The following is a 26,348-nucleotide window of genomic DNA, read 5'->3' on the forward strand; positions in this document are numbered from 1 at the left end:
CAACGGGAATGGGCGGGGCAACGGGAATGGGCGGGGCAACGGGAATGGGCGGGGCAACGGGAATGGGCGGGGCAACGGGAGGAGTGAGCGGGGCAATGGGAATGGGCGGAGCAATGGGAATGGGCGGGGCAATGGGAATGGGCGGGGCAACGGGAATGGGCGGGGCAACGGGAATGGGCGGGGCAATGGGAATGGGCGGAGCAATGGGAATGAGTGGAGCACCGGGAATGGGCGGGGCATCAGGAATGGGCGTGGCCCACCGTTAATCACGCCCGTAAAACTCTCACAAACCCCAGTTCACCCTGAGATAGAATAGATTTATTAGCAAGAGGTAATCAGGAAACATATATTTTTACAAAAAAAATGGAAGTTTGTTTTGGTTTTTTTGTTTTTGTTTTTTTCCCAAACAAGCTGTAAGTTGAAATAGTTTTTAGGACTTGAAAGAGAATTCCCATACCACGAGGTATTGCTTCCAGCAAGTGTTGTGTGAGTGGAGCATGCCTGCCACTGCCGGGGAACCGTGTCGGAGGGACTGTACAATGTAAAAAAACCCAGGTACTATTCACAGAATAAGCACTACATTACTATATCCTGCTAGCGGGTGGTTAGCCAGGATTACAGTAGATGTAATAAAAACACTCGTCATCTCTAACTCTACGCCATGGTAACTCAGAGTGGGCACAAGGATCTACAGCATATCTCAACAGGAGCCGGATGCAGCGAGGAGAGAGGAGAGGGGATTTTCCATCCCGGGGGCGGCACACACACACACACACAGGGACAACCTTTAACGCCTTCCCTTCTCCCGCCCTACAGAGTTTGGGATGTGACCAGCAGAGTGAGAGCTGCTCTGTGCCACCCCCAGCCCCACGGGGGGGACACGGGGACTCGCCTGCCCCACCGCCAGCCCCCCCAGGAGGGACAAACCACAGCAGTGACACCATCGGAACAGAACCCGGCACTCCAGCCAAGTGTCGGGGCGTCAAAAACCTTAAAACCGGGGTGGGGGAAATCCTACGCGAGGTGTAAATGCGGCCTGGGGCGGGGGGTCGCTGGGGGAAGCACAGACGGGGGTCACTCCATGGGTTATCTCTATGTACAGTATGGTATAGCCAGTGTGTACAGGGCGGCCGCGCTCACGAAGGCAGCTTGGGCTCTATCCGCAGCGAGGCCTCGTAAAGGCTCTCCTCGTCCATCACACACGACTGGTCCAGCAGGTACTGCGTCACCTGGGGATGGAGGGGGCGTCAGGGGGGCACGGCTGGGCCTGGGGGGATGAGGGACCCAGAGCTGGGGAATGAGGCGTCCAGAGCCCGGGAAATGAGGGACCCAAACCCCGGGAAATGGGGCATCCAAACCCTGGGAAATGGGGCATCCAAACCCTGGGAAATGGGGCATCCAAACCCCGGGAAATGGGGCATCCAAACCCTGGGAAATGGGGCATCCAAACCCCGGGAAATGGGGCATCCAAACCCTGGGAAATGGGGCATCCAAACCCTGGGAAATGGGGCATCCAAACCCTGGGAAATGAGGCGTCCAGAGCCCGGGAAATGAGGTACCCAGAGCTGGGGAATGAGGGACCCAAACCCTGGGAAATGAGCCACCCAAACCCTGGGAAATGAAGGACCCAGAGCCGGGAAATGAGGCACCCAGAGCCAGGAAATAAAGCACCCAAATCCTGCGAAATGAGGCACCCAAATCCTGGGAAATAAAGCACCCAGAGCCGGGAAATGAGGCATCCTGAGCCGAGAAATTAGGCACCCAAACCCCAGGAAATGAGGGACCTGCCACAGAGGAAGTGAGACACCCAGACCCTGGGAAATGAGGCACCCAGACCCCTGCTGGAGCCCCCACAGCCCCCTCCATCCCCTGCTGGAGCCCCCAGAGCTCCCTCCATCCCCTGCTGGAGCCCCCAGACCCCCTCCAGCCCCTGCCAGGTGTTGGAGGCTGAGGTGCTGTGATGGAGGAGGGAGATGAGGAGCAGAGCACGCCCCTGGCTCTGGGGACAAGGCTGTACCTTGGGCTGGTGCTCGATCTTGTAGGAGGTTTGCTGGAACTGGCGGATCTCCCTTATGATGTGTGAGATCTGTGTGGGGACAGAACACAGCAGGTGCCCACGGCTCAGCCACCACCCAGGGAACCCATCCCAGGGCCCAGCAGGGCAGGGGCACCCAGCAGAGCACAGTGTAAAGGCCTTTTTGTCTTTTCCAGACACTGGGAACAGCCCTGGGTGTGTGCAGGGGACACGTGTGGCCTCTGGTGCTGTGCAGGTGGAGGCTGAGGGGACTCAGAGCTGGCCACAGCCACAGCCCAGCCCCCTGTGCCCACCCCAGCGGGCTGGAGCACTCACCATCCTCATCTTGGAGAAGTTCACCAGGCCATCCTCAGTGTAGTTGGGGGTGCCCTCCTCGATGAAGGCCAGGTCAGTCAGGTACATGCCCAGGTAGGGGACACACGGAGGGTCACAACTTCAGCAGTAAACCAGAAAAAAAGGAGGGATAAAACTTTCTCACTTGGGAGCTTGGGGCAGGGTAGGGGAGAAGGAGACAACCCTGCAGCCAGCAGAACTGCAGGGATTCTCTCTGTTCTCTGGTGTCTGGCAGTGATTTTTCCCTTTGCAGCCCTTTTTATTCCCATCTTTCCACACGCTGCACAAAGGAGCAGCTCAGTCCTGGGGATGACTGTGCTGGCTCAGCAGGACACCCCTCAGTGCAGGCTCTGGGTGATCCTGGGAGCAGAGCTGAGGTCCCCCCACACCACAGCCCCAGAACAGCCAGGAGCAGCCCTGGCAGAGGAGGAGAAGCACCATCCACTCACTTTTTCAGTGCCTCCCTCAGGTTCTTGAACCTGCCCTCCGACGACACCAGCTTCTGGAGCTTGTCAATCAGAGCCTTCGTCTGCAAGACACCAAAATGCTGCTCTGGAGGAGCCCCCAGTCCCTGCAGCCAGGGGGTGAACCTGCAGAGCCTCAGGGTCACCCCTCACCTGCCCCAATACCCCTGACCTGCCCCGACACCCCTCACCTGCCCCGACACCCCTCACCTGCCCCGACACCCCTCACCTGCCCGGGCACCCCTCACCTGCCCTGACATCCTGACCTGCCTGGACACCCCTGACCCTGCCCCGACACCTCTGACCCTGCCTGGACACCCCTCACCTGCCCCGACACCCCTGACCCTGCCCTGACACCTCTGACCCTGCCTGGACACCCCTCACCTGCCCCGACACCCCTAACCTGCCCTGACACCCCTCACCTGCCCTGACACCCCTCACCTGTCCCGACACCCCTCACCTGCCTGGACACCCCTCACCTGCCCCTCACCTGTCCCGACACTCCTCACCTGCCCAGCCAGGGGACCTCCCCTACCTGCTTGGAGACCTTGAGCCATGTTTTCTTGAGGCGGAATATGGCGCTGCGGTTGAGGGAGGAGGTGATCTCCAGCACGGCGTTGTAGTTGTGCAGGCAGCGGCAGATGTCGGCCACCGCCACCCACTTCTCGATGGCGCTGACCCGCGCGTTGATCTCCTCGTTGCGGATGATCTCGGACGCGATCAGGTTGCTGACCTTGGGGAGACACGGTGCCCGAGGTTTAGAGTGGTTTTTGGGGCACAGCTCCACGTCCTCCAGCCCCACAGAGGGGTTTAGATTCCCCAGGGATGCAGCAGTGTGGGATTCATATTTCTGGGGCTGAGAGATTTCAGCCTGCTGGCAGCTGGTGACTTTTTCCCCCCAAGGAAAAAATTCTCAAGAAAACTTTTTCTCAAAACAATCTTGGCAAACAACTCTCCTTTCTCAAAACGATCTTTCTCCAGGTGTTTTGCTGTTTCTCTGGCTTAACCCATGGGATCAGAGAGGTGTCGTTCCTATTCCCCAGCCATGTTCACTCTGTATGGGAACCCACCTTATAAAAGGTAGTAAAAATTAGACAATAAAACTTTTTTCTGTGCTCTTTGCCTTCTGAAATATTTGGAGTCTCTCATCTTTCTTTTGTGCCCTACAGGGACACAGCAGCTGCTCCACCCCAGGAGATGCTCCACCTGCACAGGTGACCCCAGGCAGGGAAGGCCCATGGGACAGGTGAGTCTCACACAGCCCAGCCCCGAGATAGGTGAGCCTCACACAGCCCAGCCCTGGGGCAGGTGAGCCTCCCACAGCCCAGCCCTGGGGCAGGGGGCTCAGCTGCTTCCCCTGTGCCCACCCCCCTGTGGCTGCACCTACATCGTTGAAGTGCTTTGTGTTCTTCATGATGTATGGAGTCCTCTCGTTCTTCTCCAGCTTCATCCAGCCTTGCCCAAAGAATTCTCTGCAAACCACAGTGGTCGGGTCAGCTTTTATTCCCCAGTTTTTTTATGGGATGTCCAAGCCCTGCAAACACCACTGCCCCCACACTGGATGGAGACCCCAGGGCTTTGCCCCCACACTGCTGGGAAGGGCCTACATGGATGGAAGTGTTTTGGTTGTGGGAAGGTTGGGGAAACCAGCAGAGGAGCCACAGGATCAGGACTCAAATCTGAGCCAAGTCTGGGCTCCTGGCAAGCCCTGGGAAGGCTTTGCCCTCTGTGGGGTCAGCCCAGCCCAGCCCAGCCCGTGAGGCCCGGGGGGACCAGAGCCACCTTCCCTGACCCCGGGGCATCACTCACTCATAGGGGATCTTCTTGAAGACCAGGTGATCCAGCAGGGTCAGCTGCTCTGCGATCTCCAGGGCTGAGTGGTTCTCAAAGGGCTCTGCTTTGACCCCCTCGGCCTGCAGGACATTGGGGGAACAATGGGGCTCACCAGGCAGGAGCACACTGAGAGCTCCCACACACCATCAGCACTAATCCAAAGCCAAGGCCAGGCTCCCCAGCCAAAGCTTTTCCCCACCAGAGCCTGTGGGGACAGGGGGTACCAGGGGCACCTGTGCAGGGCAGGGGCTGCAGGAACCCCACAGGTACCAGCCGAGGGTCAGCACCACACAGCCCCCCTGTGCACCCCAAAACCCAGGGCAGCCTCACGTTCCCACCACCCCTGTGGCTGCAGGTCGCTGCTGCTCAGCCCGAGGGGCACAGTGAAGCCCTCAGGGTTTTTTTGTTCTCTCCTCTTCAGGGGAAGTTTCCAGGACACTCAGTTATGGGCAACAGGTCAAACAAAGGGGACTGGCCCCACCAGAAACCACCAGTAGGGCCAGGGGACAGAATCTTGGGTGTTTCAGGTGCTCCAGGCCAGTTTCAAGTGGCTCTTGTGTTCTTCTGGGAACAGGTTTGGTTGGGTTTGTGGTGTTTTTTTTTTGTTGTTGTTGTTGTTGTTTTTTGTTTTTTTTTTTTAATACAGAAGGGCAGCAAGTGCTCTGCAGCCACCCTGGGGGCTCTAAAGCCATGGCACATTCCCAGAGAGCAGCACTGATGCTGGCTGAGCCAGAGCCCATCACCTGGAACTGGAGCAGCTCTGGGGACACAGAGGACACGCTGGGAACCCCTGGGGCTTTCCCATGTCCCTCCAGCAGGCACAGGCAGGTGTCCCTGTGCCCTCTCCAGCCGCTCTGCTGACTGCAGGGGGAGCACTGTGCCTGTGGGCTGGTTGCTGTTGCCTTTGCCTGTAACAGATCCAGCTGTGCTCACAGCTGGCCCCTCCCCAGAAAGCCTTTCCTGCTTTGCAGCTGCTCCCCTGGCCCTGAGCCTGGAGACCCACTGTCCCCTGACAGTGCTGGGTGTGCAGGGGCACCAGGACCTTTGGCTGCTCCCCTCCCACCACCCCAGGCCAGGAAGGGAAGGAGTATTTACCATCTGCACGACCTCCTCCAGGGTTATCTGGTTGTCCCCTGGATCCTCCTGGGTCAGGGTCCTGTGGCACAGACAGACAGGATGAGTGCAGCTGGGAAAGCAGCAGACCCACAGCCCCAGCAGTGTGAGACCCCCACAGCCCCGGGGTGTGCACAGGGGACACACTCAGCCTGTGCTTCATGAGGCTCTTCAGAAAAATTGCTCATTTTGAAGAGAAAAACACCCCTGAGCTGAGGCCACAGGGCCCCACATGTGTCAGCCCTACTGCAGGACAAGTGCCCTGCCCTCAGCAGGGGCTGGGCTCATCCTGAGCTCCGTGCTGGGCACATCCCAAGTGCCAGAGCTCCATGCAGGGCCAGAACTCTGTGCTGGGCACATCCCAAATGCCAGAACTCCATGCTGGGCACAGCCTGAGTGCCAGAGCTCCGTGCTGGGCACACTCTGAGTGCCAGAGCTCCGTGCTGGGCACAGCCTGAGTGCCAGAGCTCCGTGCTGGGCACAGCCTGAGTGCCAGAGCTCCGCGTGGGCACACTCTGAGTGCCAGAGCTCCGTGCTGGGCACACTCTGAGTGCCAGAGCTCCGTGCTGGGCACAGCCTGGCCATGGGAGCCAGGAACCACTCCAGGGCTCAACACTGAACCACGTACCCACCACCACCACCCATCCACCTCCTCACCTTCCTCCCTGTCCCCTCCCAAGCCCCCACAGCCCCTCCCGGAGCCTGGGTGACCCCAGGGGACAGGCACAGCTGGCAGTGTCAGGCACCCCCTGCCCACAGCCCTCCCTCACCTGATGATGTTGGCAGCCGCTTTCCTCTCCTGCGTCAGGAGCTCGGGGTCGTGGATCACCTCCTCCAGGAAGCCGATCACCCGGAATTTCAGCTCCTCGTTGCTCTCAAAGTCCTGCCAAGGCCGGCACAGCCCTGGGATTACCGTGCTGGGAGTGACACTGGTCCCAGCAGAGCTGCTGTGACACCCCAGGGCTGCCCCTTCCCGGGAAATCCCAGCACAGGGAGGCAGCAGGTTCACTCAGCCCCATTGCATCGGCATCTCCAGGCCTGGGAGAGCTGTGTGACCTCCCAGTGACAGCCAGCACTGCCCCCAGTGCCCCCAGTCAGCAGCGCAGGGACAGGACAGTGGGGAGAGCTGTGTGACCTCCCAGTGACAGCCAGCACTGCTCCCAGTGCCCCCAGTCAGCAGCGCAGGGACAGGACAGTGGGGAGAGCTGTGTGACCTCCCAGTGACAGCCAGCACTGCTCCCAGTGCCCCCAGTCAGCAGCGCAGGGACAGGACAGTGGGGAGAGCTCCCAGCCCTGACCCCATCCTGAGCACCCCAACAGGCACCAAACCCAGAGACTCCCCTTCCTGTGCCCCCAGCCAGGGGCTGATGGCAGGTCCAGCTCCCCTCCTCTGCCCCTCAACTGTGCCACCACTGGGATGTGACTCCTGTTCCCCTCTGGGGGGTCCTGGCTCCTGCTCCTCACCATCCACACTCCTTCTCTTCATCAAAACCCCGATGCCAAATTGCCCTCCCAGATAAATCCTGTCTGAGCTCCCCAGCATAGAGCTGAATTCCTGGTGTCAGGGTGGGAGGGGGAGAGGGGGGGACCCCCTGTGAGTGCCCACCTGGGAGTGTTTGGACACCCAGTGCCTCAGCACGTTCAGGACACGGTTGGTGGCCGCTCTGCGGATCACAAACTCCTTGTCCCCGTTCCGCTGGTCCGTCGGGAAGCCTGAAACTGCCAGAGGCCCCTCAGCAAGGGCCCACAGCCCCTCTAGGGCTGCCCAAGGAGCACCCCCTTCCCCAGCTGCTGTGTCAGGAGGCACTGGGACACCTGGGGCCACCCCTGAGCTGCACGTCCCTCGGGCAGAGCCGTGCCCAGGCTCCCTGGAGCAGGCACTGGGGGCTCTCCCAGCCAGGAGGGAAACCCCTCTGGGGACAATGGGCACCCCACAGGTGTCCCCAGGGCAGGTACCTGCGCTGGCCAGGGACATCCTGCGGTACTTCTCCTTGGTGGGGGTGCCCTCGTTGGCGCCGGCCGTGGCGATGGCGAAGGCGGAGGTGGCGGACAGGGCGCTGCGGGCGCCGTCCAGGTCCCGGCAGGACGTCATCACCATCCCGTTGTTGTAGGAGAACAGGGAGAAATCTGCGGGAGGAGAGACCCCACACCCCTGTGGGCACTGCTGCTGTCTGGGCAGGCCCCCAGATGTGCCAGCCCCCCAACACACGGGCACCCCCCAGACTTCACTCGTTACCTGATGAATTTTTGCACTTGATGGACTTGGGAGTCGTTGGGGATTTTGTTGGGGAAGCTTCGGCTTCTGCTTCATCGCTGTGGTTGGGATCTGTGTCTGACTCCTCCCTGACAGACACCTCTGAGCCTGGGAGGGACAGGGACCCCTTTACACCCACTGCACATAGATACAGCCACGTTTAATTCTTCCCCATTCTCCTGAACCCTGACCCAGCCCAGCTTTGGATGCAGCCCCCGTGTATAGGAAAGGTACAGAGTTCTGCTGTTTCTGGGGGATATTTTGGAACAGGTTTTTTCTTCGAGGTGGGGGGCAATTTGGGTGCTTTTTTTAGCTTTGTTATTAAAATTACTGAGGTTTCAAGAGGCAGGCCCTGAACTGGCCCCAAACCCACAGGGACTCACCCTGTTTGCCTGGCAATGCCTCCTCTTGCTTTTCCGAGGCCGCTTCTCCTTCGTCTGGGATTTTATTGGGATAACTCCCGGACACGTAGAGCTTGTTGATGTCCAGGGTGGTCTTGCTGAAGGGGGCCATGGAGGAGTAGACCCCGGCATAGCCATTGGAGGAGCAGCTGAGGGCTGCCAGGTCCAAGGCCTTGCCCCCGGTGATGATGGGGATGTTGAGGGACAGTTTCCTGCGGCGGCTGGGGGACGAGGATTTGCTGATGGACAGCGGCGGCGGCGACGAGAACTTGCGGTTGGCCCGGGGGGACTTGGGGGGCTCCCCGTAGAGCAGCTTGTTGTTCTGGCTGTTTGCAAACAGGAGCTCCAGGGACCTTGGAGACACAGGCAGAGGTTGAGGTGGCACCTGCCCAGGAGGTCGTGGGGATCCCCCTGTGGTGATGGGACCCCCAAGGCATCACCCCAGGCACGGCAGAGCCAACGTGAGCCCCACCACCCTGCAGCCAGCAGCTGGCCCTCCCAGGGGTGGGGACACCTGCAGAGCTTGGGTTTATCTCCTTTCCGTGTTTGGGGGTGTCCCAGCTCAGGGGGGGAGCAGTGACAGTGCCAGGGGGGCAGCAGGGATGGGGGGGCAGCAGGGACAGGAGGGCAGCAGGGACAGGATGGGCCCTGGGGGCAGCAGGGACGGGGTGGCAGAAGGGACGGGGGGGAAGCAGAGACAGGAGAGGCCTGGGGCAGCAGGGACAGGACAGACCCCAGGGCAGCAGGGACAGGGGGGCAGCAGGGATGGGGTGGCAGCAGGGACAGGGGGGCAGCAGGGACAGGGGGGCAGCAGGGACAGGACAGGTCCTGGGGCAGCAGGGATGGGACAGGGGGACAGCAGGGACAGCCCAGGCCCCTGGGACAGCCCCGCAGCCTCACCGTGCAGGGATGGCACTGATGGGCTTCTTGTAGATGGTGATGAGCTTGTCGAGGACGACGAGGGCAGTGGTGAAGACGCGGTAGGAGTGCAGGAAGGTGTTGAGGAAGTCGATGCTCAGGAAGCGCAGGTCTGTCAGCCTCTCCAGCAGCCGCTCCACACTGGCATAGCGGATCTGCAGGACCTTGCAGGAATTCATCGTTTTACTGAACCTAATGTCAACATCATCACAATACAAGCTGGCATCAGACCTGCAGAGAAACAAGATATCTGTGGCTCCAGCCTGGAACGAAACCAAGAGACCGTGGGAATGGTGCAGGAGGAGCCCTGTTGGTAACGGGGTGTCTCCATGGAAAGTTTGGGTGGGGAGGCTCCTGGGGGGACACCTGGAAATCCACACCCTGGAAGGGGTGGAGTGCTCAGCAGGATGTGGATGGGCCATCCCCAGGTGCACACAAAGCAAGGCCCTTCCCCTGGCTGGCAGCAGGGAATGGGGCAGGAACACCCCCATGCTGCCCCATCCCACAGGCTGGGACCAGCCCCCCTCATCCCACACATGTCCCAGCACAGCCTGTGCACCCCAGGACCTACAACAGCCCCCACACCCCTCCCTTTCTGGCACTTTTACCCCCTCTTGACTCCTGTTATTTTCCTCTAAACTCTCCCCTTTGCCATTCCCACCTCCCCCCAGCACACACAAATCCCTCAGCAGTTTATCAACGCCCCTAATCACCACACAGGAGCACACGGGGAGGCCACGGGGGGCTCAGGAAGGTGGTTGCAGTGGTCCCGAGGCTCCTGGCAGCCGCAGGAGCAGCGTCCCAGGCCTGTCCCACACTCACTTGATCATCTGTGGCACGGTGACCTTGGAGTTCTCCTCGAAGGCGTTCATCATCAGGCCGTTGCAGCGGATGTTGTCCACGCACTGCCAGAGACACGGGGGCAGGTGGAGGGAATCAGGGCTTGGCTTTCCCCAGGGCAGGCACATCCCTGCTCACTGCAGGGCCCAGCAGTGCCAGGAGAGCTCCCAGGGTGCAAACCCAGCCACGGTGGGGCCACAGGCACGCAGCAAACCAGGGGTTAAACCTGCGTGCCCAAACCCAGGGCACAGCCCAGCAGGGACCCCATGGCAGCTCCTCATCCTGAGGACTCCACAGCCCCTCCCTGGTGGCCCCTACCTGGCTGATGTCACTGGTCCATGCAGCCTTCTCCTGCCTGGACGAGGCCACCAGGATAACGGTGAAAGATGAGGAGTCTTTTGGCTCCACCACGATTTTGAAGTCAAGGTGGTCAATGTCCTGTCCTGATGTTTTGGCTTTGGGATAGAAAAAAACACCCCACAGTGATTGGGAAAGCCTTTCCCATCCCCTCTCTCCCAGCAAGGGCTTTAGTCAAGTTTCAAGGAGGGTTTATTCAGGTTTTTGTGGGTTGTTGGCGGCCCCAGGAAGGGCAGGTCTGTCTAAGTGAGGGTCTGCTCGGTTCACACAGTAAACAATCTAATTAAACCTCAATCCTGGGTTCCTCAAATCCACTGGCACCTGAATTTGATCCACTTTCTGACCATCCCCACCACGTACCATCCTCGTCGGTGCTCTCGGGCTCCTCCACCAGCGTGCAGTCGATGAGGGAGATGACACCGTTCTGCAGGGGGCAGGGGCTCAGATCAGGGTCCTGGGGGTCCCCCAGCACAGCCCCGGCCAGGGCAGAGTCACCCCCAGCACTGGGACCCCCCCAGGGCCCGCAGCTCCTCCATCCTTGTCCCCCACGCCAGGGATGGGGACAGTTTGATGTCCCCAGGGGGACACACACAGCCCAGGGAGGGGGACACACACACACACAGAGCTCCTCCTTTCACTGAGAACAAAAATCTCTGCCTGCTGGGATCCCCGGGCTTTCCTTGTCAAACCGATCAACTAATTTGTTTATGAATTATTTAATAGGAGCTTTAAATTTAATTTTCCCCCAAGTCTGTTGTCGCAATTATCAGCTCTTTGCCACGGACTGTAATTCTTCAGACTGATAATTTAATGCCAGTAACAAGCAATTTCTGTAAGATTCTTGCTCAATTAACTGCCAAACTTCCCCAAATAAACACGGGGGGCCCAGGGAGCAGCCAGAGGAGCTGGGAGTGCCACAGACAGCCCGGGCTGTGAGTCCAGCTTTTTCCAGAACCCCATCAGCGTTTTTGCTGCAGATCGGGGTAAATTCTTATCAAGATTTTATAGTTTCCCATCACTCCCGTGAGTCAGCCCGGACAAGGACCAGGTGAAATAAACCCAGGGGGTCACAGGCTGCCAGCCCAGCACCTCTGGGCCAAGGGAGGGCAAGGGAGGTCCCTGGAGCCAGAGCTGGCTCAGACACAGCTGGACCACCCTGTGCCCGTCCTGGCCAGCTCAGACACAGCCAGACCACCCTGTGCCCATCCCCATGGCTCAGACACAGCCAGACCACCCTGTGCCCATCCCCAGGGGCTCAGACACAGCCAGACCACCCTGTGCCCATCCCCATGGCTCAGACACAGCCAGACCACCCTGTGCCCCTCCTGGCAGAGCTCAGACACAGCCGGGCCACCCTGTGCCCATCCCCATGGCTCAGACACAGCCAGGCCACCCTGTGCCCATCCCCAGGGGGCTCAGACACAGCCAGGCCACCCTGTGCCCATCCCCAGGGGGCTCAGATACAGCCAGACCACCCTGTGCCCGTCCCCTGGCCGGGACCCCTCACCTTGGTGAGGTGCAGCTTCCCCCCGGAGCCGCGGGTGCAGATGATGAGGTGTTTGGAGAAGAGGAAGCACTGCCGCTCGCCCTCTTTCCGGAGCGACAGCGAGCCCAGCCGGCCCCGGGTGATCTTCCCCTTCTCCGACATCGGCACCTGGATCAGGGACCCTGCGGGGGACAGGGGTCAGCCCCGGGCAGGGGTGGGACAGCCCCGGGTGTGTCCCCAGGAGCTGCCACCAGCCCCCCCGGGTATGGGCACCCAGCACCGGGGGGCACCAGACACGGTCACTGTGCCCCCAACCACCCTGTGCTCCACCCCAGGGTGCTCCACTGGGGGCTCACTGAGCTCCTGCTGCATCCCTGGGTGGGGCACCGGGAACAGCCCAAACCCCCCCTGGGTGGGGCATCGGGAACAGCCCAAACCCCCCTGGGTGGGGCATCGGGAACAGCCCAAACCCCCCCTGGGTGGGGCATCGGGAACGGCCCAAACCCCCCTGGGTGGGGCATCGGGAACGGCCCAAACCCCCCTGGGTGGGGCATCGGGAACGGCCCAAACCCCCCTGGGTGGGGCATCGGGAACGGCCCAAACCCCCCTGGGTGGGGCACCGGGAACAGCCCAAACCCCCCTGGGTGGGGCACCGGGAACGGCCCAAACCCACCTCCCGCCCTGATGGGGACAAGTGACAAAATTTGTGACAAAACTTGTGACAAAACTGCCCAAAAGTGCCAGAACTGCCCCAAAAGAGCCTGATCTGCTTCTGCTCAGCAGAAATTCAGAACTGAGGAATATTTTTAAATTTCGCCAGAGCACACAGGACAGGCCATGGGGGCCACCAGCACAGGGAGGTTGGCACCGACACTGACCTTGCCTGACAAAGGTCTGGCTGGTGTCCAGCAGGATCTCACAGCCCTCGATGATCATCCTCTCTATCGCCAGGTTTTTCCGGATGTTTTCGGTCTCACTCACTTCATCGTGCATTATCCTGAGGGATGGAGAGGGGAAAGTCAGAGCTGGGCTGGGGTCTGCACCAGTTTTCCCCAATCCCTTCGGACACGTGGTGGGGCTGCACCAGGTAAAACCAAAACTGGAGGAATTGCAGCAGTATCCACCCAGACAGAGTCAGAGGTGACCTGAACATCTGCCCAGACTGTGCCTCCAGGCTGGTAAATATTGAAATGTGAGCGCTTGGAAATCACAGGATTCAGATTTAGGGCAGACAGATCCCCACATCACCAGCCCCCTCTGATATCCCTGCTCCCTGGGGAGTGGGAAAAGGGATGGAAACTCTTCACAGAGCTTAGAGTGTGTGGTGGGTTTGGCACTGACATCCAGAACACTCCAGTCCGTGGGCTGGAGAGGAAAAGGATAAAAACCAGGGAATTATGGCCAATTCCCAAGGGCTCCTGTGGAGATCTCAGTGTACTCAGTGCCTCCCATGGGGCAGCCCCACCAGCCCTGAGCAGAGGACAGAACCAGACCCTTGGAGCCATCCCAGTCCTCCAAACCCCTCATTTCATCACCCAGGAGCCCTGGGAAGTGCTGCCCCTGGCCAGGAGCAGCCAGGACCCGTCCCACACCCCAGGGATGGATCAGCAGCTCTCACCTGGACAGCTCTTCCAGCTTGGACTTGGCGTAATCCAGGCTGTTCCTCTCCACGTGTTCGTGGGGCGTGTGAGCCAGCAGCTCGTGCAGGGTCAGGATGTACCGGGGGATCTGCAGCACGAGGGGCAGAGCAGGGTCAGGGGGGGCACTGGGGACAGCAGGGACCACCCTGGGCTGCTCCTGCCATGCCTGGGGACACCCTGACCTGAGCAGTGAAGCTTTTCAAAGCTCCTTGTGGCAAAGCTGAATGAAGAGGGGGAACAACATCCTGTGCCCAGGAACCTGCTGTTCCCTGCCCCAGAGGTGAGGGGTAACCAGGAACCAGCAGCACCCAGAGTCCTCCTGCAGTGATGGCCCAAGAGGGTCCCAGGAGCCATGTGGGACCACCAGGCCCCCCTCACCCCTACAACGCCACCTGTGGGGTTTGCCCTGTCCATCCCACCCCCCTCAGCATCCCTGGGGCCAGCCCTGGCCGCAGCAGGGCTCACCTGGAACATGGGGTAGGTGAGGAAGGTCTCCAGGGTCCTCTCCTCGCAGTCGGGCTTGGCCTCGTAGTGCTTGAGCAGCTTGTCGAAGTCCCGGTTCTGCTTGCAGTGGGCCAGGATCTGCAGGCTGTACTGGTGGTTCCGCACAAACTCCTGGTAGATGTTCAGCATGGGCAGCAGGATGTCGAACAGATCAGCTGCAGGCAGAGCAGGGAACGTGGCTGGGAGGCTCCTGAGCCCCCTCACCCACCCAGAGCTGTCTCCTGCTCCTTGAGCCCCCCCAGCTCTGCCCAGCCCGAGTTTAAAGAGGCTCTGGTGGGACACAGTGATGCTCTCCAGCATCAGCCTCCCTCTGGTCCATTCCCAGCTCCCAGCAGAACCAGGAGCGCCAGAATTTGGTCACTTTGGGGTTTTTACTCTGTGGCTGAGGTGACCAAGCGAGGACACGGCGTTTTGCTGCTGGTTGGGAAAGGCCTGTGGAGCTGCAGGAGGAGCAGCAGCAGCAGCAGGAGGAGAAGGAGGCAGCAGCACTCACCCAGCACCAGCGTGGGCCAGCTGGAGATCCTCGCCTTCAGGCCTTGGTAGAAAATTTGGTGCAAAAACATGATCGTTTCGCTGGAAGAGGAACCAAGACAGGACTGAGCCAAACTGAGAACAGACAGATGACTGAGAGGTAAAAAATGAGGAATTAGACAAAATGCCCAGCCCAGGGGGAGCAGGGCAGGCCTTGGGCTGGCTGGGGGCAGTGGGTTCCTGCAGGCACAGGGAAGGATGGAGCTGCAGACTCCCAGGGAGGCACTGAGCACCAGCCCCAGGGAGGGCAGAGGGTGTCCAGAGATGCCCAGGACAGAGCTCACCTGTTGAGGAAGATGCTGCTGACATCATCGTGTGTGATGGGAGGCTTTTTGGAGCTGGCAGCCATCCTCAGCGGCCGCAGGAAGTTGTTGACCAGGATGTGGAGCTGCTGGACGTACTCGGCCTCGGCCTCCAGCATGCTGAACACCACCTGGTTCCTCTTGCGCATGCTGTCGGCGTGGGGCGACCTGATGTAGTCCTGGATGATGGTCTTCCACTTCCTCCGGCACAGCCAGCCCCGCAGGAAGCTCTGCACCTGGGGGAGCAGGGGCTGGGGGTTAAGGGCAGGGCTGGGGGCCGGGCAGGGACCCTCCCTGGCTCTGCACAGAGCTGTGTGTGTGTGCTGCCCCGTCCTGGGGCTGCTCTGAACGCTCCAGGCTGGGAATCCAACAGCTCATTTAAATACTGGCACAGGCTGCCCCATCCCTGCAGGGTCCAGGGGAAGGTTGGATGGGGCTTGGGGCAAGCTGGGACAGTGGAAGGTGTGCCAGCCCACAGGGGGTGAAGGAGATGAGGTTTAAAATCCCCTCCTTGTGTAACTGGGCACCCACAGCACACCCTGCTCTGCCCCCAGGGCTCCTGCCCCCAGCACAGGGGGACCCTGTGGCAATGCTGACGGGGTGATGGCTTTTCTTTTGCCAGAATAAAAACTGTGACAGCCATGGGAACAGGAGTCAGAGAGGCTGGCACTGGCCAGGACACCTCGTGCTCCCAGGAATGCTGGAATGCCAACAGACAAGCTCCCACTCGGGCACAACACATTTTCCTCCCAAAAATCCCTGCTGACAGAAGCACTTGCTCAGACACCTCCTTCAGCCCCCCACGGAGCCCGTCTGCCGTGCCTGCAGGGCCCCCCCGGGGCGCCAACCCTCCCCACCACCCACCTTCTTGATCTTCTTGATGTCACTGTCATCGTCGCTGGGCGCGCTGCTCTGGCTGGCCTGGATGCGCTCGTGGTCCTTGAGCAGGGACGCGATCTGTGGGTACAGGGTGAGCAGCTGCCCGGCACTGCCTGGGGCTCAGGGCATCCTCAGGGCATCCCAAGAGCCAAGGGCATCCCACAGGCTGAGGGCATCCCACAAGCCAAGGGCATCCTCAGGGCATCCTGGGGGCTGAGAGCATCCTGAGGGCATCCCAAGAGCTGAGGGCATCCCCCAAGCTGAGGGTATCCCAGGGACTGAGGGCATCCCAAGATCTGAGGGCATCCCACAGGCTGAGGGCATCCCGAGAGCATCCCAGGGGCTGAGGGCATCCCAGGATCTGAGGGCATCCCACAAGCTGAGAGGATCCCACAGGCTGAGGGCATCCCGGCGTTCGAGGATGCAGCCACTGTTTTCTCCTCTCCCAGAGGGCAAGGAGCGGCTCCCCAGCCCGTTCCCCGGTGCTCTTTGCTGGTGTGAACCCCTCTGTGCGGTAACACCCTCAGGGACCCTCTCCAGCCCCCCTGGCACAGCCCCAGCCGCTCCTGCCCCGCTCCTGCCGGGAAAATCCCCGCGGGAGGCGATGCCCGGCCCCTCCTGCGGGAGAAGGGCCAGCCCTGTGTCACTGAAATCAGCAGCAGGACCCCAGAGGTGACAGCCCTGTCCCCGGGATCCCCCCCGCCCCCCAGGGTCACCCCGGGAGCGCCGGTGCATCCCCGGGCGCTTCACCTCGGCCTTGAGGCGCTCGATCTCGATCTCCCCGTCCTCGATCTGCTGCCGGAGTTGCTTGGCAACGGTCTTCTCCGTCTCCACGATCTGCAGGAGATGGAGGTACTTCTGCATCAGCGCCTCGTGCTCTGTCGCCAGGTTCCTGTAGCTGCGGCAGACACGGCCGTGAGCCCCCTGCCCCCGCAGAGCCTGCCCCGAGCCCCCAGTGTCCCCCCAGCCCCGGGGGATGCCTTTGGCTCCTCTGTGCTGCCCCCAGCCCACACCCCGGCTCGGGGAACAGGCCAGCTCCTGCAGCCGGGAATGCTGCTGCTCCAAAAAGCCCATCTGGGCTCCCAAAAGGGGCAAACAGAAAGGACAGAACGAACTTTAATGAGATCAGGAGTCACAAAAGACCCCCCAAACACCCGTGGGCAGACCCCTGTAACCTGCCACGTTCTGAGGGTTTAGGAAGGATGTGTGTGGCACAAACTCCTGCAAAGTCTGGTCCTGGCAGGGGCTGCAGGGACTTGTCCCTGTCCCTGCTCACATCAGGGGCTGCAGGGGCTGATGGTGTTTGTCCTTGTCCCTGCTCCCGGCAGGGGCTGCAGGGGCGGATGGTGTTTGTCCCTGTCCCTGCTCACATCAGGGGCTGCAGGGGATGGTGTTTGTCCCTGTCCCTGCCCCTGGCAGGGGCTGCAGGGGATGGTGTTTGTCCCTGTCCCTGCTCCTGGCAGGGGCTGCAGGGGCTGATGGTGTTTGTCCCTGTCCCTGCTCACATCAGGGGCTGCAGGGGCTGATGGTGTTTGTCCCTTTCCCTGCTCACATCAGGGGCTGCAGGGGATGGTGTTTGTCCCTGTCCCTGCTCACAGCCCCCCCTGACCCCACACCCCTCTGCCAGCCCAGCACTTTCCCTCCCCAGAGGCCCCTGCACTGTGCTGGCTCCTGAGTGCTCTGCAGGGCAGCTGGGCTGTGCCAGCACTTGGGGGACACACGGGAGCCTGGACAAAGCCCTTCCTGGCCAGGTTTGCCATCCCAGGTGAATCACAGTGGCCTTTCAGGGTGAATGGGGCATCCCCTGGCTCCAGGCTGGGCCAGGCAGTGCCAGGAGACATGGGACAGGCAACGGGGACAGGGGAACACCTGAACACTCAGCATGAGGGTCCCCAGCACGAGGCTGAGGGGCAGAAATGTCCTGCTCGGCCTGCTGGCAGTGTCCAGCTCATCCTGCCCCCACAGGCCCCCCCAGCACGGGCACAGGGCACACCTGGCGTGGGCTATGGCCGCCACCCACTCGTCACAGTCCTTGGCGTCCTCGGTCCTCAGCTCCAGGCTCTTCTGGTTCTCATGGTTGAAGTTGACAGTGAAGTAGTGCTGTGGGGGCGAGCACAGGGGGGTCGTGGTTACCCCACACGGGGCTGGCAAAAGGCACTTCCTGACCCTCCACAGCCCGGGGCACTGAACAAATACAGGTTTGGAAACACCCCAGGAGCTCGGCCACCACGGGCTGCCCTCAGCACAGCCACACCAGCACTGGGGAGGAAAATCCGAGGGGAAATCCTGCTGGGCAAAGGCCCAGCTGCAGGAAAACCCAAACCCACCAAACCCAGGGCACTGCAGTCCTGAACCTGGAGACTCCCTCACCCAGGGAAAGGGCAGAGGAGTGAGGATGCTGAGCTGGACCTGCATCCCCACCTGGACTGCAGGTCAATGCTTGGATTTGATGGTCTTAGAGGTCTTTTCCAACCCCAACGATTCCCTGATGCTCTGCTCCCTGTCTGTGTGGACAGGAGCCCTGGGGACACACTCTGGAGCCCCGGGAGGTGACACCGAGCCCGGCCCGGGTCCCCCGTGTCCTGCCCCGGGGGGTGGCCGCGCTGCCGGGGCTATTTTTAGCCTCCCTTGACATTTGCAGTGTTTGTGCTAATTGTGCGCGGTGCCGCCGCCGGGTTTGTGCCGCTGCTCTGCTCCCCTGCAGTCTCCAAGGAAACAGGTACCACGCTGCAGTGCCGGATCCTGCCCGGAATAACTGGGCTAAACCAAACCCGCTGGAACGAGCTCATCCTGACATCATCTGCTCCTCCGCTGGGCTTCAGCAGGGACCTGAATTCTCAGGTAAAAAACTGCCTCAAAGGCCTGGCAGGACCCAGCAGGCCCTGGCTGTGCCATGAGAACACCGATGGCACCACAACAACAACACTCCTCCCTTCCTGCCCCTGATCAGCCCCAGGGGTGCTGGGAGGACCCCCAGAGGGGCACAGGAGGGTCTGGGTGAGCCTGGGGGCACAGGGCACCAAGAGCACAGACAGAGCCCGGGATGATGTGGGACAGGGCACCAGGAGTACAGGAGGCTCTGGGTGAGCCCAGGATGATGGGGGGACAGGGCAGCAGGAGCACAGACAGAGCCAGCAGCCCCAGCCCAGGCCCACCCAGGGCTCAGGTCTGGGGGTGACACCCTCAGGGCTCACCCAGAGGAGGAGAGGGAGGCTGGGAGCCCTCACTGCACAGCAGAGCCTCCTTCACAAACATCTTTCACCTTTGGGGGGCAGCTGCAGGGCCCTGGTGAAGATGCAGCTCCTCCACTCCTGCCATGGATCCTTTAAGTGCAGGATCTCTTACTGCTGGTCCTGTGGATGAGCCTTCTCCTCATGGAGCTGTCCCCATGAGAAAACAGCACCATCCATCATCCATCACACACCCCATGACAAAACACCATCATCCATCATCCCTCACACACCGCAGTGTCAAACACCACCATCCCTCGCCCACCCCTTCCCCAGCCCGCCCCTCTCAGGCTGCCCAGAGCTCCGTGTCTGCCTGCAGGACACCCCTGGAGCTGCAGCAGCTCCCCAGCCTTTCACATCCCACCCCCTTTCCCTCCCTCCCACTCCCAAAGGCTTTTACTGGCAAAGAGGCAGCTCTGGGGAAAAATTCACCAAACGTTTGTGGTCCCCATGGGTGTTGTGCTGTACCCCAGCTTTACACCCACCTGACATCCCTTCCCTTGTCGCTGCACCAAGAGGAGCTCGTCAGGTTGGCAAGGCTGGAAATGCCCCTAAACACCAGTGAGGGTTTTGGAAATGCCCCCAAACACCCCTTCCAGGCCCTGGTGCTCCCGGCAGCTCCTGGTGCTGCAGGAATAACCCATCCCAAAAGCACAGTGTGCACATTCTGTGAGTCAACACCAACAGCCCCAGCTCAGCTGAGCCCCCACGGGGCTGGAGACACAGGGAGACCCTTCCAGGAGCCCCCCAAACCTGGCCCTGCCCAGCAGGAGGGTGGGAGATAACAAGCCTGAGGGGGGTGCCCTTTGTGCTGCTGGGGGTGACAGCGCCCACCCAGAGCCCCCCAGCAGAGCCCAGCCTGGGTTAGAGCACCCTGACCTTCCCCAGCACTGGGAAAGGAGCAGACTGGGGGCTTGGCTGAGGTTAAAACAGGGGGTGCAGAGCCCAGCACAGGGACTGGGGCAGGGGCCTGGGGCAGGGCCTGGGGAAGGAGCCTGGGCAGAGCCCACCCTGCCCCTCTGCCCCTCCTCTCACACCTGAGGCACCTCCTGGCACATCAGCACCTCACAGGTGAGGTCCAGTTCGTACCCAGGAACTCCTGAAGGTTCTGCCAGAGGTAATTCCCGGGCTGTTGGCAGCAGAGCCGATGAGGGGTGTGAGCCCCCCGGGGCAGGGCTGCAGCCAGGGCTCCTGGACCCCCAGAGCTCCTGGACCCCCAGAGCTCCTGGATCCCCCAGGGCTCCTGGATCCCAGACCTCATGGATCCTTCAGGGCTCCTGGATCCCAGACCTCATGGATCCTCCAGGCCTCCTGGATCCCAGAGTTCCTGGATCCCAGAGTTGGATCCCTCAGAGCTCCTGGATCCCAGAGTTCCTGGATCCCCAGGGCTCCTGCCAGCACACACACACCCTGCTCCATGTGCTGCTCCACTCCATCCCCACACAATTCCCAGGAAGTGCAGCGTGCCGGCAAGGAGGAAGTTATTTCATATTTGAATAATAAAACTCCCACCAACCTTTTATCTCCGCCTACAAGATGATCCCTCTCTGCCATCACACAGTGACACCCCGCACCAACAGCCCGGGGGAGATTCCCGGTGCTCGCTGGGTCAGGGCTGAGCGACACATCCCGGGCAGGGACAGACCGACGGACAGACTGATGGACAGACCGACGGACAGACTGACGGACAGACCGACGGACAGGCCCCACACAGGACCAGCCGCTCACGGCACCAGGGAGGGGCTGGGAGTCTCAGGATGAGCCCCCCCAGCTCCATCACGGCCCCAGCTCAGCGTCCCAGGGCAGGGCACGAGTTACCCCCAGCGTTACTTTGCTTTCTCCTGGTTTTTGTTCATTTATGGCCTCAACAACTCCCGGCCCTGGGACTGGACCCCTCCTGGGGGGTGCTCAGGTACCCGGAGCCACCCCTGGGGGATGCTCAGGTACCCGGAGCCCACCCTGGGGGATGCTCAGGTACCCGGAGCCGCCCCTGGGGGTGCCCAGGTACCCGGACTCACTCCTGGGGGTGCCTAGGCACCCAGAGCCCACCCTGGGGGGTGCCCAGGTACCCGGAGCGAGGGGATTTCCCTCGGGTAGCCCCAGGGGGAGGGACGGCAATTCTGCCCGAAATAACGAGGCGGGAGCGTTCCAGGTCAGCGGGGGAAACACGAAAGCGCCTCCAGGGGCACCCCCAGCCTTGTCACCCCAGCCCTGTGACCGTCACCCGGGTCCCCCCAGGCCACCCCCAGCCCTGTCACTGTCACCCCCAGGCCCTGCTGCAGGGGGTGGCCTCACCCAGGCCCTCCATGGGCAAAGAGGCTCCAAAATAAATTCAAATAATATTTAAAGCAACTCGTTATTTTTTTCCAAAGTAGAAAAATCGACCTCTCGCGGAATTTTTTTTTTTAGGATTTGCAGAAGGGCATTTTTTTATTCAGCCTGAACAGCCCAGCAGAGCCCCGGGGTTGTTGTGGTTGGGGTGGGGGGCTCTTTCCCCACACAGGGGTGTCCCCTCCATTCCCGGGAAGTGCCCCCCGCCCTCCCGGGGTGGGCAGAGCCACACCCGCCTGTTGGTGAGGCTGATGGTTATTCCAGCTGACACAAAGGGCAAGAGGAGGAGAATTTTCCTGCTCTGGATGGATGAGTCTAAAAATCCACAGCCAGCCATGGCAGCTTTTAACATCCCTGACCTACATACTGTGTGCTCTGGGAAAACAGGACCTCGGAGTTGGATGCTCCAGCAGCTCATTTCCGTGCTGACAATAAAAAAAAAAAAAAATAATATCCCAGAGGCTGCAATTTCCCCTTCGTTGTTTCAGGATGGGCTGTCAGGATATTCGGAAATGGATAGTGGAGGTGAGCAGGCTCTTGTGGAGCAGGCTCTGGAGTCATGCGCAGGAATATTCACAAAATAATTAAAATAAATCAATTTTTTCCCCCCTGATTTTTATCCGGTGGTGCTGGCCGGCAGGCAGGCACACAGGCATGGCTGGGGCCAGCACTAGGAGCATCCCCCTCACTCAGAAATCTCCACTTAATTCTCTAATTAATTAAAAACCTGGTGTCACCCCAACGCTGATACCTGAATAGTTTGAATGGAAGCTTGAACCTGGATAGTTCAGCTTTAAGGCCTGAATAAATTATGATTTATAATCTCCAAAAAATCAGATTGCCTGGGGTGACAGAACTCTCACTGCCCCAGCTGGGTGATGCTCATGTCCCAGTGCTGGGATTTGGGGATCCAGTGCCTGGGACATCAATCCCAAAGTCTGGAACAGCCTGGGAGCTGCCCTGCTCAGGGTGCCCGTGGATAACCTGCTCAGCCCTGCTCCCCTGATGGCATCTGCCCCCTCTGAGCCCCCTCCACGCTTTTGGGGGTGCCAGGGTGAGCCCCCATGTGGGGCTGGGCACGGCTGGGTCCCGTGGCCCCACTGCTGCACCCTCAGAGAGCAGGGCCTGGGCTTGGCTCTGGGAGAGCTGGGCTGGAGGGGCTGCTGCGAGTCCCCAAAGCACCCAAATATCCCAGCAGTGTCTCAGGAAGGGGCCACAGGACGTGGTGAGCTCAGTGCTCTGTGTCCCCATCCCTGGAAACCCTCTGGAGGTGGGGAAGGGAATCCCCATCCCTGGGCAGGGTGAGCTCAGTGCTCTGTGTCCCCATCCCTGGAAACCCTCTGGAGGTGGGGAAGGGAATCCCCATCCCTGGGCAGGGTGAGCTCAGGAGCAGCCCCAGCTGGGGGACACAGCTCAGCTCCTGAGGCACAGAGCCTGGAGCCAAGGGCTCTGCCCAGGGCCTGACTCAGCTCCACCCTGCCTCTGTCCAGGGCTCAGGATCAACCCACAGCACTGGGATGAGGCTCTGCAAACTGCCCAAGGCACTGCTGGGGTCCCCATCCCCGGAAATGTTTAAAATCTGTGTGGATGCAGCACTTGGGGACATGGAGCAGGGGCAGCCTTGGGGGATGGTTGGGCTGAATGGCCCCAGAGGCCTTTTCCAGCCTTGGGGATGGTGTGATCCCAAATCCAGCTCCATGGAGCACACCCAGCCCCATTCCTGCTGCTCAACTGAGCTGCAAAGGTCCCAGAGGCCTTTTCCAGCTTTAGTGATTCTGTGATCCCAAATCCAGCTCCATGGAGCACACCCAGCCCCATTCCTGCTGCCCGGCTGAGCTGCAAAGGAGAGCCCTCACCCCACCCTGGGGCCTCCCCCGGCTTTGGGGCTGGGCTGGGATCAGCTCTGGGCCTTGTGCCTGCTCAGCTCCTCCTGCAGGATCCCCCCTTGGCTGTGCCCATCCCACCTGGGGCACCCCAGGCCTGCCCACCCCTCTGAGTGTCCACACACCAGGAGGGGAGAGGTGACCCCCTGAAAGGACATCGCTGTCACCTCGGGGGACTGGGAGCAGCAGGGCTGGGGTGTGGCACAGCCCAGACCCCACAGCAGGGAAAAGGGGGTTCTCTCCCAGCCCAGGCCCCCAGCAGGGCCAGGTCACAGCCCCCCCAGTCCCAGTGAGACCCCACAGACCCTTCCCCAGGCCTGACCTCACCCTGCAGGAAATTATCTTCCCCATCCAACTGGTTGGAAGGAAAATTCATTTCTGGAAAAACAAAACAAAGTTTCCAGAGGCAGCAACTCCCTCTTTGGTGTTCCAGTTTTCCACAAGTCTTTGCTCCCTTATCCCCACATACACCAATGCTAAAATTCTCTGTGTTCCAGGGGAAAAAAAATCCCCTCAAAGCAAGATACGTGTACATTAAAAGAGGGAGTTTGGAAGCCCCATCTCTTAAATTTTCTCCTTTACAGAGAATTGGGAACCTTTCTGTCTCCACTCCAGCAAGGAAGGGATCCAGACCTGGAGCAAAGCACCCTGACTGTCCTCAGAGCTGCAGCTGGAGCAGCACAGACAGACAAACACCCTCAGCACACACCTCACTGCGACCAGGGACAGCGCTGGAAATTTCCTCAGCCCCTTCCCCTTGGAGGGAGGCTTTGGGAGGGTCTCAGGTGAGCCTGGAGCTGAGGTTTCCCCATCCCCATCCCCAGGCCGGGCTGCGGAGCTGCACCATCAATATTGGCTGCTCATCTCACCCCCGGGCCGTTAATTGGCTCGCAGAGCAGCGGGCACCCGGCGCTCCAGCTCCAGGCCCGTTTGGCCTCAGGAATTACAGGGAATTACAAGGCGGGCGTTGAGCAGATCCACACGGGGCAGGGCAGGGCAGGGCAGGGCAGGGCAGGGCAGGGCAGGGCAGGGCAGGGCAGGGCAGGGGTTGGCCACGGCAGGAGCTCCCTGAGACAGCAGCCCCTCACTCACAGCCGGGATCAGCACTCTGGGTGCGTTGGGAGCTGGAAAGGGGATGTGACATCCTCCCCACGGTGAAAATTCCCTCCTGCACCAACGCGAGGAGCCAGAGCCCCATTCCAGCCTCATCCCAGCCCGGCCAGGAGGGCCCATTGCAGCCCGGCCGGGAAACTTCATGGACGCTGAACTGGGAGCTCCTGCTGCTGAGGGGACAGCGGTGACAACCAGCAGCAGTGTGAGCCCTTGGCACCACAGTCCCCCCTTCCTGCCCCAGCCCCCGCGGTGCTGCACCCCCCGGCCGGGCTGCAGGGAGCCCCAGCTGGGCAAAACACACAGTATTTCCCTCTCCACGAGGAAATATTCCCGTGCTCCAGGCCAGGAGGGAGGGATGTGCCGGGGAGCAGGGATGCTGCTCTTGGCAGGGATTTCCCTGCGGCAGGAACAGCCAGAATTGGGGGTTTGATTTCCCCCCGGGGTGCCCCGGGCCCATCCCGCAGTGTGCCCGCAGCTCTCCCAGCGCCTCCCGGGGCCTGCCGGGCAGGAATTATGCAAGCCCTGCAGAGCCGGGCCCGGGGCGCGCCCGGGCGGGATAGAGGGGCCCGGGCGGGATGGAGGGGCCGGGACCCCGCTCTGTCCCCCGGAGCGGCCCCGGAGCCGGATCCTCCCTCCACACACCGCCACAGGGTCAGAGGTGACTCCAGCCGGCTCTGTCCGCGCTGAGGGGGCTGGGGGCGGCTCTGGGAGCGATGGATGGGGGTTTGCCCCCGCAGCCGGCGGCCAGCCCTTCTCCCCTGCCGGGTCCCAGCCCATCTCCCCCTGCCCTGCCCCAGCCCTTCTCCCCCTGCCCGGTCTCGGCCCATCTCTCCTCCCTGCTACATCCCGGCTCCAGCAAAGCGCCCCAGACAAACGCGCCACCCCAGGAATAAACATCCTGCCCAGCCGGGAAAGGCACAGCTGGGGGGGAGAAACCCCCTGCGGGGCCCGGCTGGGGCCAGAGCAGCCCCGGGCCCGGGGACACCGGGATTCTCCCGCAGCCCGCGGCGGTGGCAAAGGGCGCTGGAGCCCGGCGGGGGCTCGGGGGGCCCGGGGGGCTCGGGGGACCCTCACTCTGCTGTCCCCCCGCCACAGGAGGGGATGGAGGTGCAAACCCCGCACGGGGCGAGCGGGGACGGGGGGAAATCTGCCTGAAAACAAGGCCCTGAGCCCCCCGCGCCGCGCAGGGATCGCTCCGGGCCAGGCACAGGCGGGGAAGGGGCGGACGGGCTGCGGGGACTGGCGGGGCCCGTTAACCGGGACCGGCCCCGGTGCCCCCCGGTGCCCCCAAACCCCCCGGGCCGGCCCGGAGGGGGCACACGGGGCTCCGCAATGCCCAGCGCGGCCGCTGGGAGGCGCCCCTCAGCCCCGCGTTAATTACCGGCCGTTAATTAAATGCGAGGGCGAGTGGGGGAGCCCCGGGCAGAGCCCGGCACCCCCGCAATGAGCCCACCCGCTGCTCTGGCCCCGGGAGTCCTCCCGTTCCCCCGCACGGACCGGCCTCATCCTCATCTTCATCCTCATCCTCCCCTCCCTCACCGCCTGGGGCCGGTCGGGGGCGCGGGGCCTGGACCCCCCATCCCCGGGCCATCCCCCCTCCCCTCCGCGGGCCCCCCGTTGCCCACCTGCTTCTCCAGGGAGTCCTTGGCCGAGAGGGGCGGCTTGGGGGAGGGCGCGCGGTCGCAGACGCAGCCCTCGAGCAGGTAGAGCCCCGAGGGCCGGGAGCTGGAGTCGGTCTCGAAGTAGAAGAGCATGTTCTGCAGCAGCGCGAACCACTTGGTGTGCCATTTCGTGTTGTCGGCGCTCCGCTTGCTCAGGTACCCGCGCCGGGCCCCGTCCTTCTTCGCCAGCAGCCCCAGGTGGGCGACGTGCCCGTCATTGAGCCGCATCCCCTTCTGCAT

At 61.5% G+C, this 26,348-nt stretch overlaps 1 protein-coding gene across 1 annotated transcript; it reads right to left on the reverse strand.

Annotated features, from left to right (window-relative positions):
- Window positions 1–123: 123 nt before the first annotated feature.
- Window positions 124–26,348, reverse strand: RASGRF1 (Ras protein specific guanine nucleotide releasing factor 1; the record flags this gene model as incomplete). Its single annotated transcript, XM_083870842.1, has 27 exons — window positions 124–1,229; window positions 2,018–2,086; window positions 2,351–2,468; window positions 2,818–2,897; window positions 3,368–3,565; window positions 4,220–4,304; window positions 4,642–4,745; window positions 5,761–5,821; window positions 6,549–6,661; window positions 7,385–7,497; window positions 7,735–7,905; window positions 8,015–8,140; window positions 8,416–8,786; window positions 9,334–9,582; window positions 10,174–10,256; window positions 10,510–10,646; window positions 10,909–10,972; window positions 12,056–12,216; window positions 12,913–13,031; window positions 13,653–13,762; window positions 14,140–14,333; window positions 14,672–14,751; window positions 14,994–15,247; window positions 15,876–15,968; window positions 16,641–16,788; window positions 17,884–17,990; window positions 26,073–26,348. 27 exons carry the CDS (start codon window positions 26,346–26,348, stop codon window positions 1,137–1,139), a joined length of 3,777 nt encoding a protein of 1,258 aa, XP_083726968.1. The 3' UTR covers window positions 124–1,136.

The sequence above is a fragment of the Zosterops lateralis genome, assembly GCF_965231275.1.
Source record: "Zosterops lateralis genome assembly, chromosome: 13".
NCBI classification, from domain to species: domain Eukaryota; kingdom Metazoa; phylum Chordata; class Aves; order Passeriformes; family Zosteropidae; genus Zosterops; species Zosterops lateralis.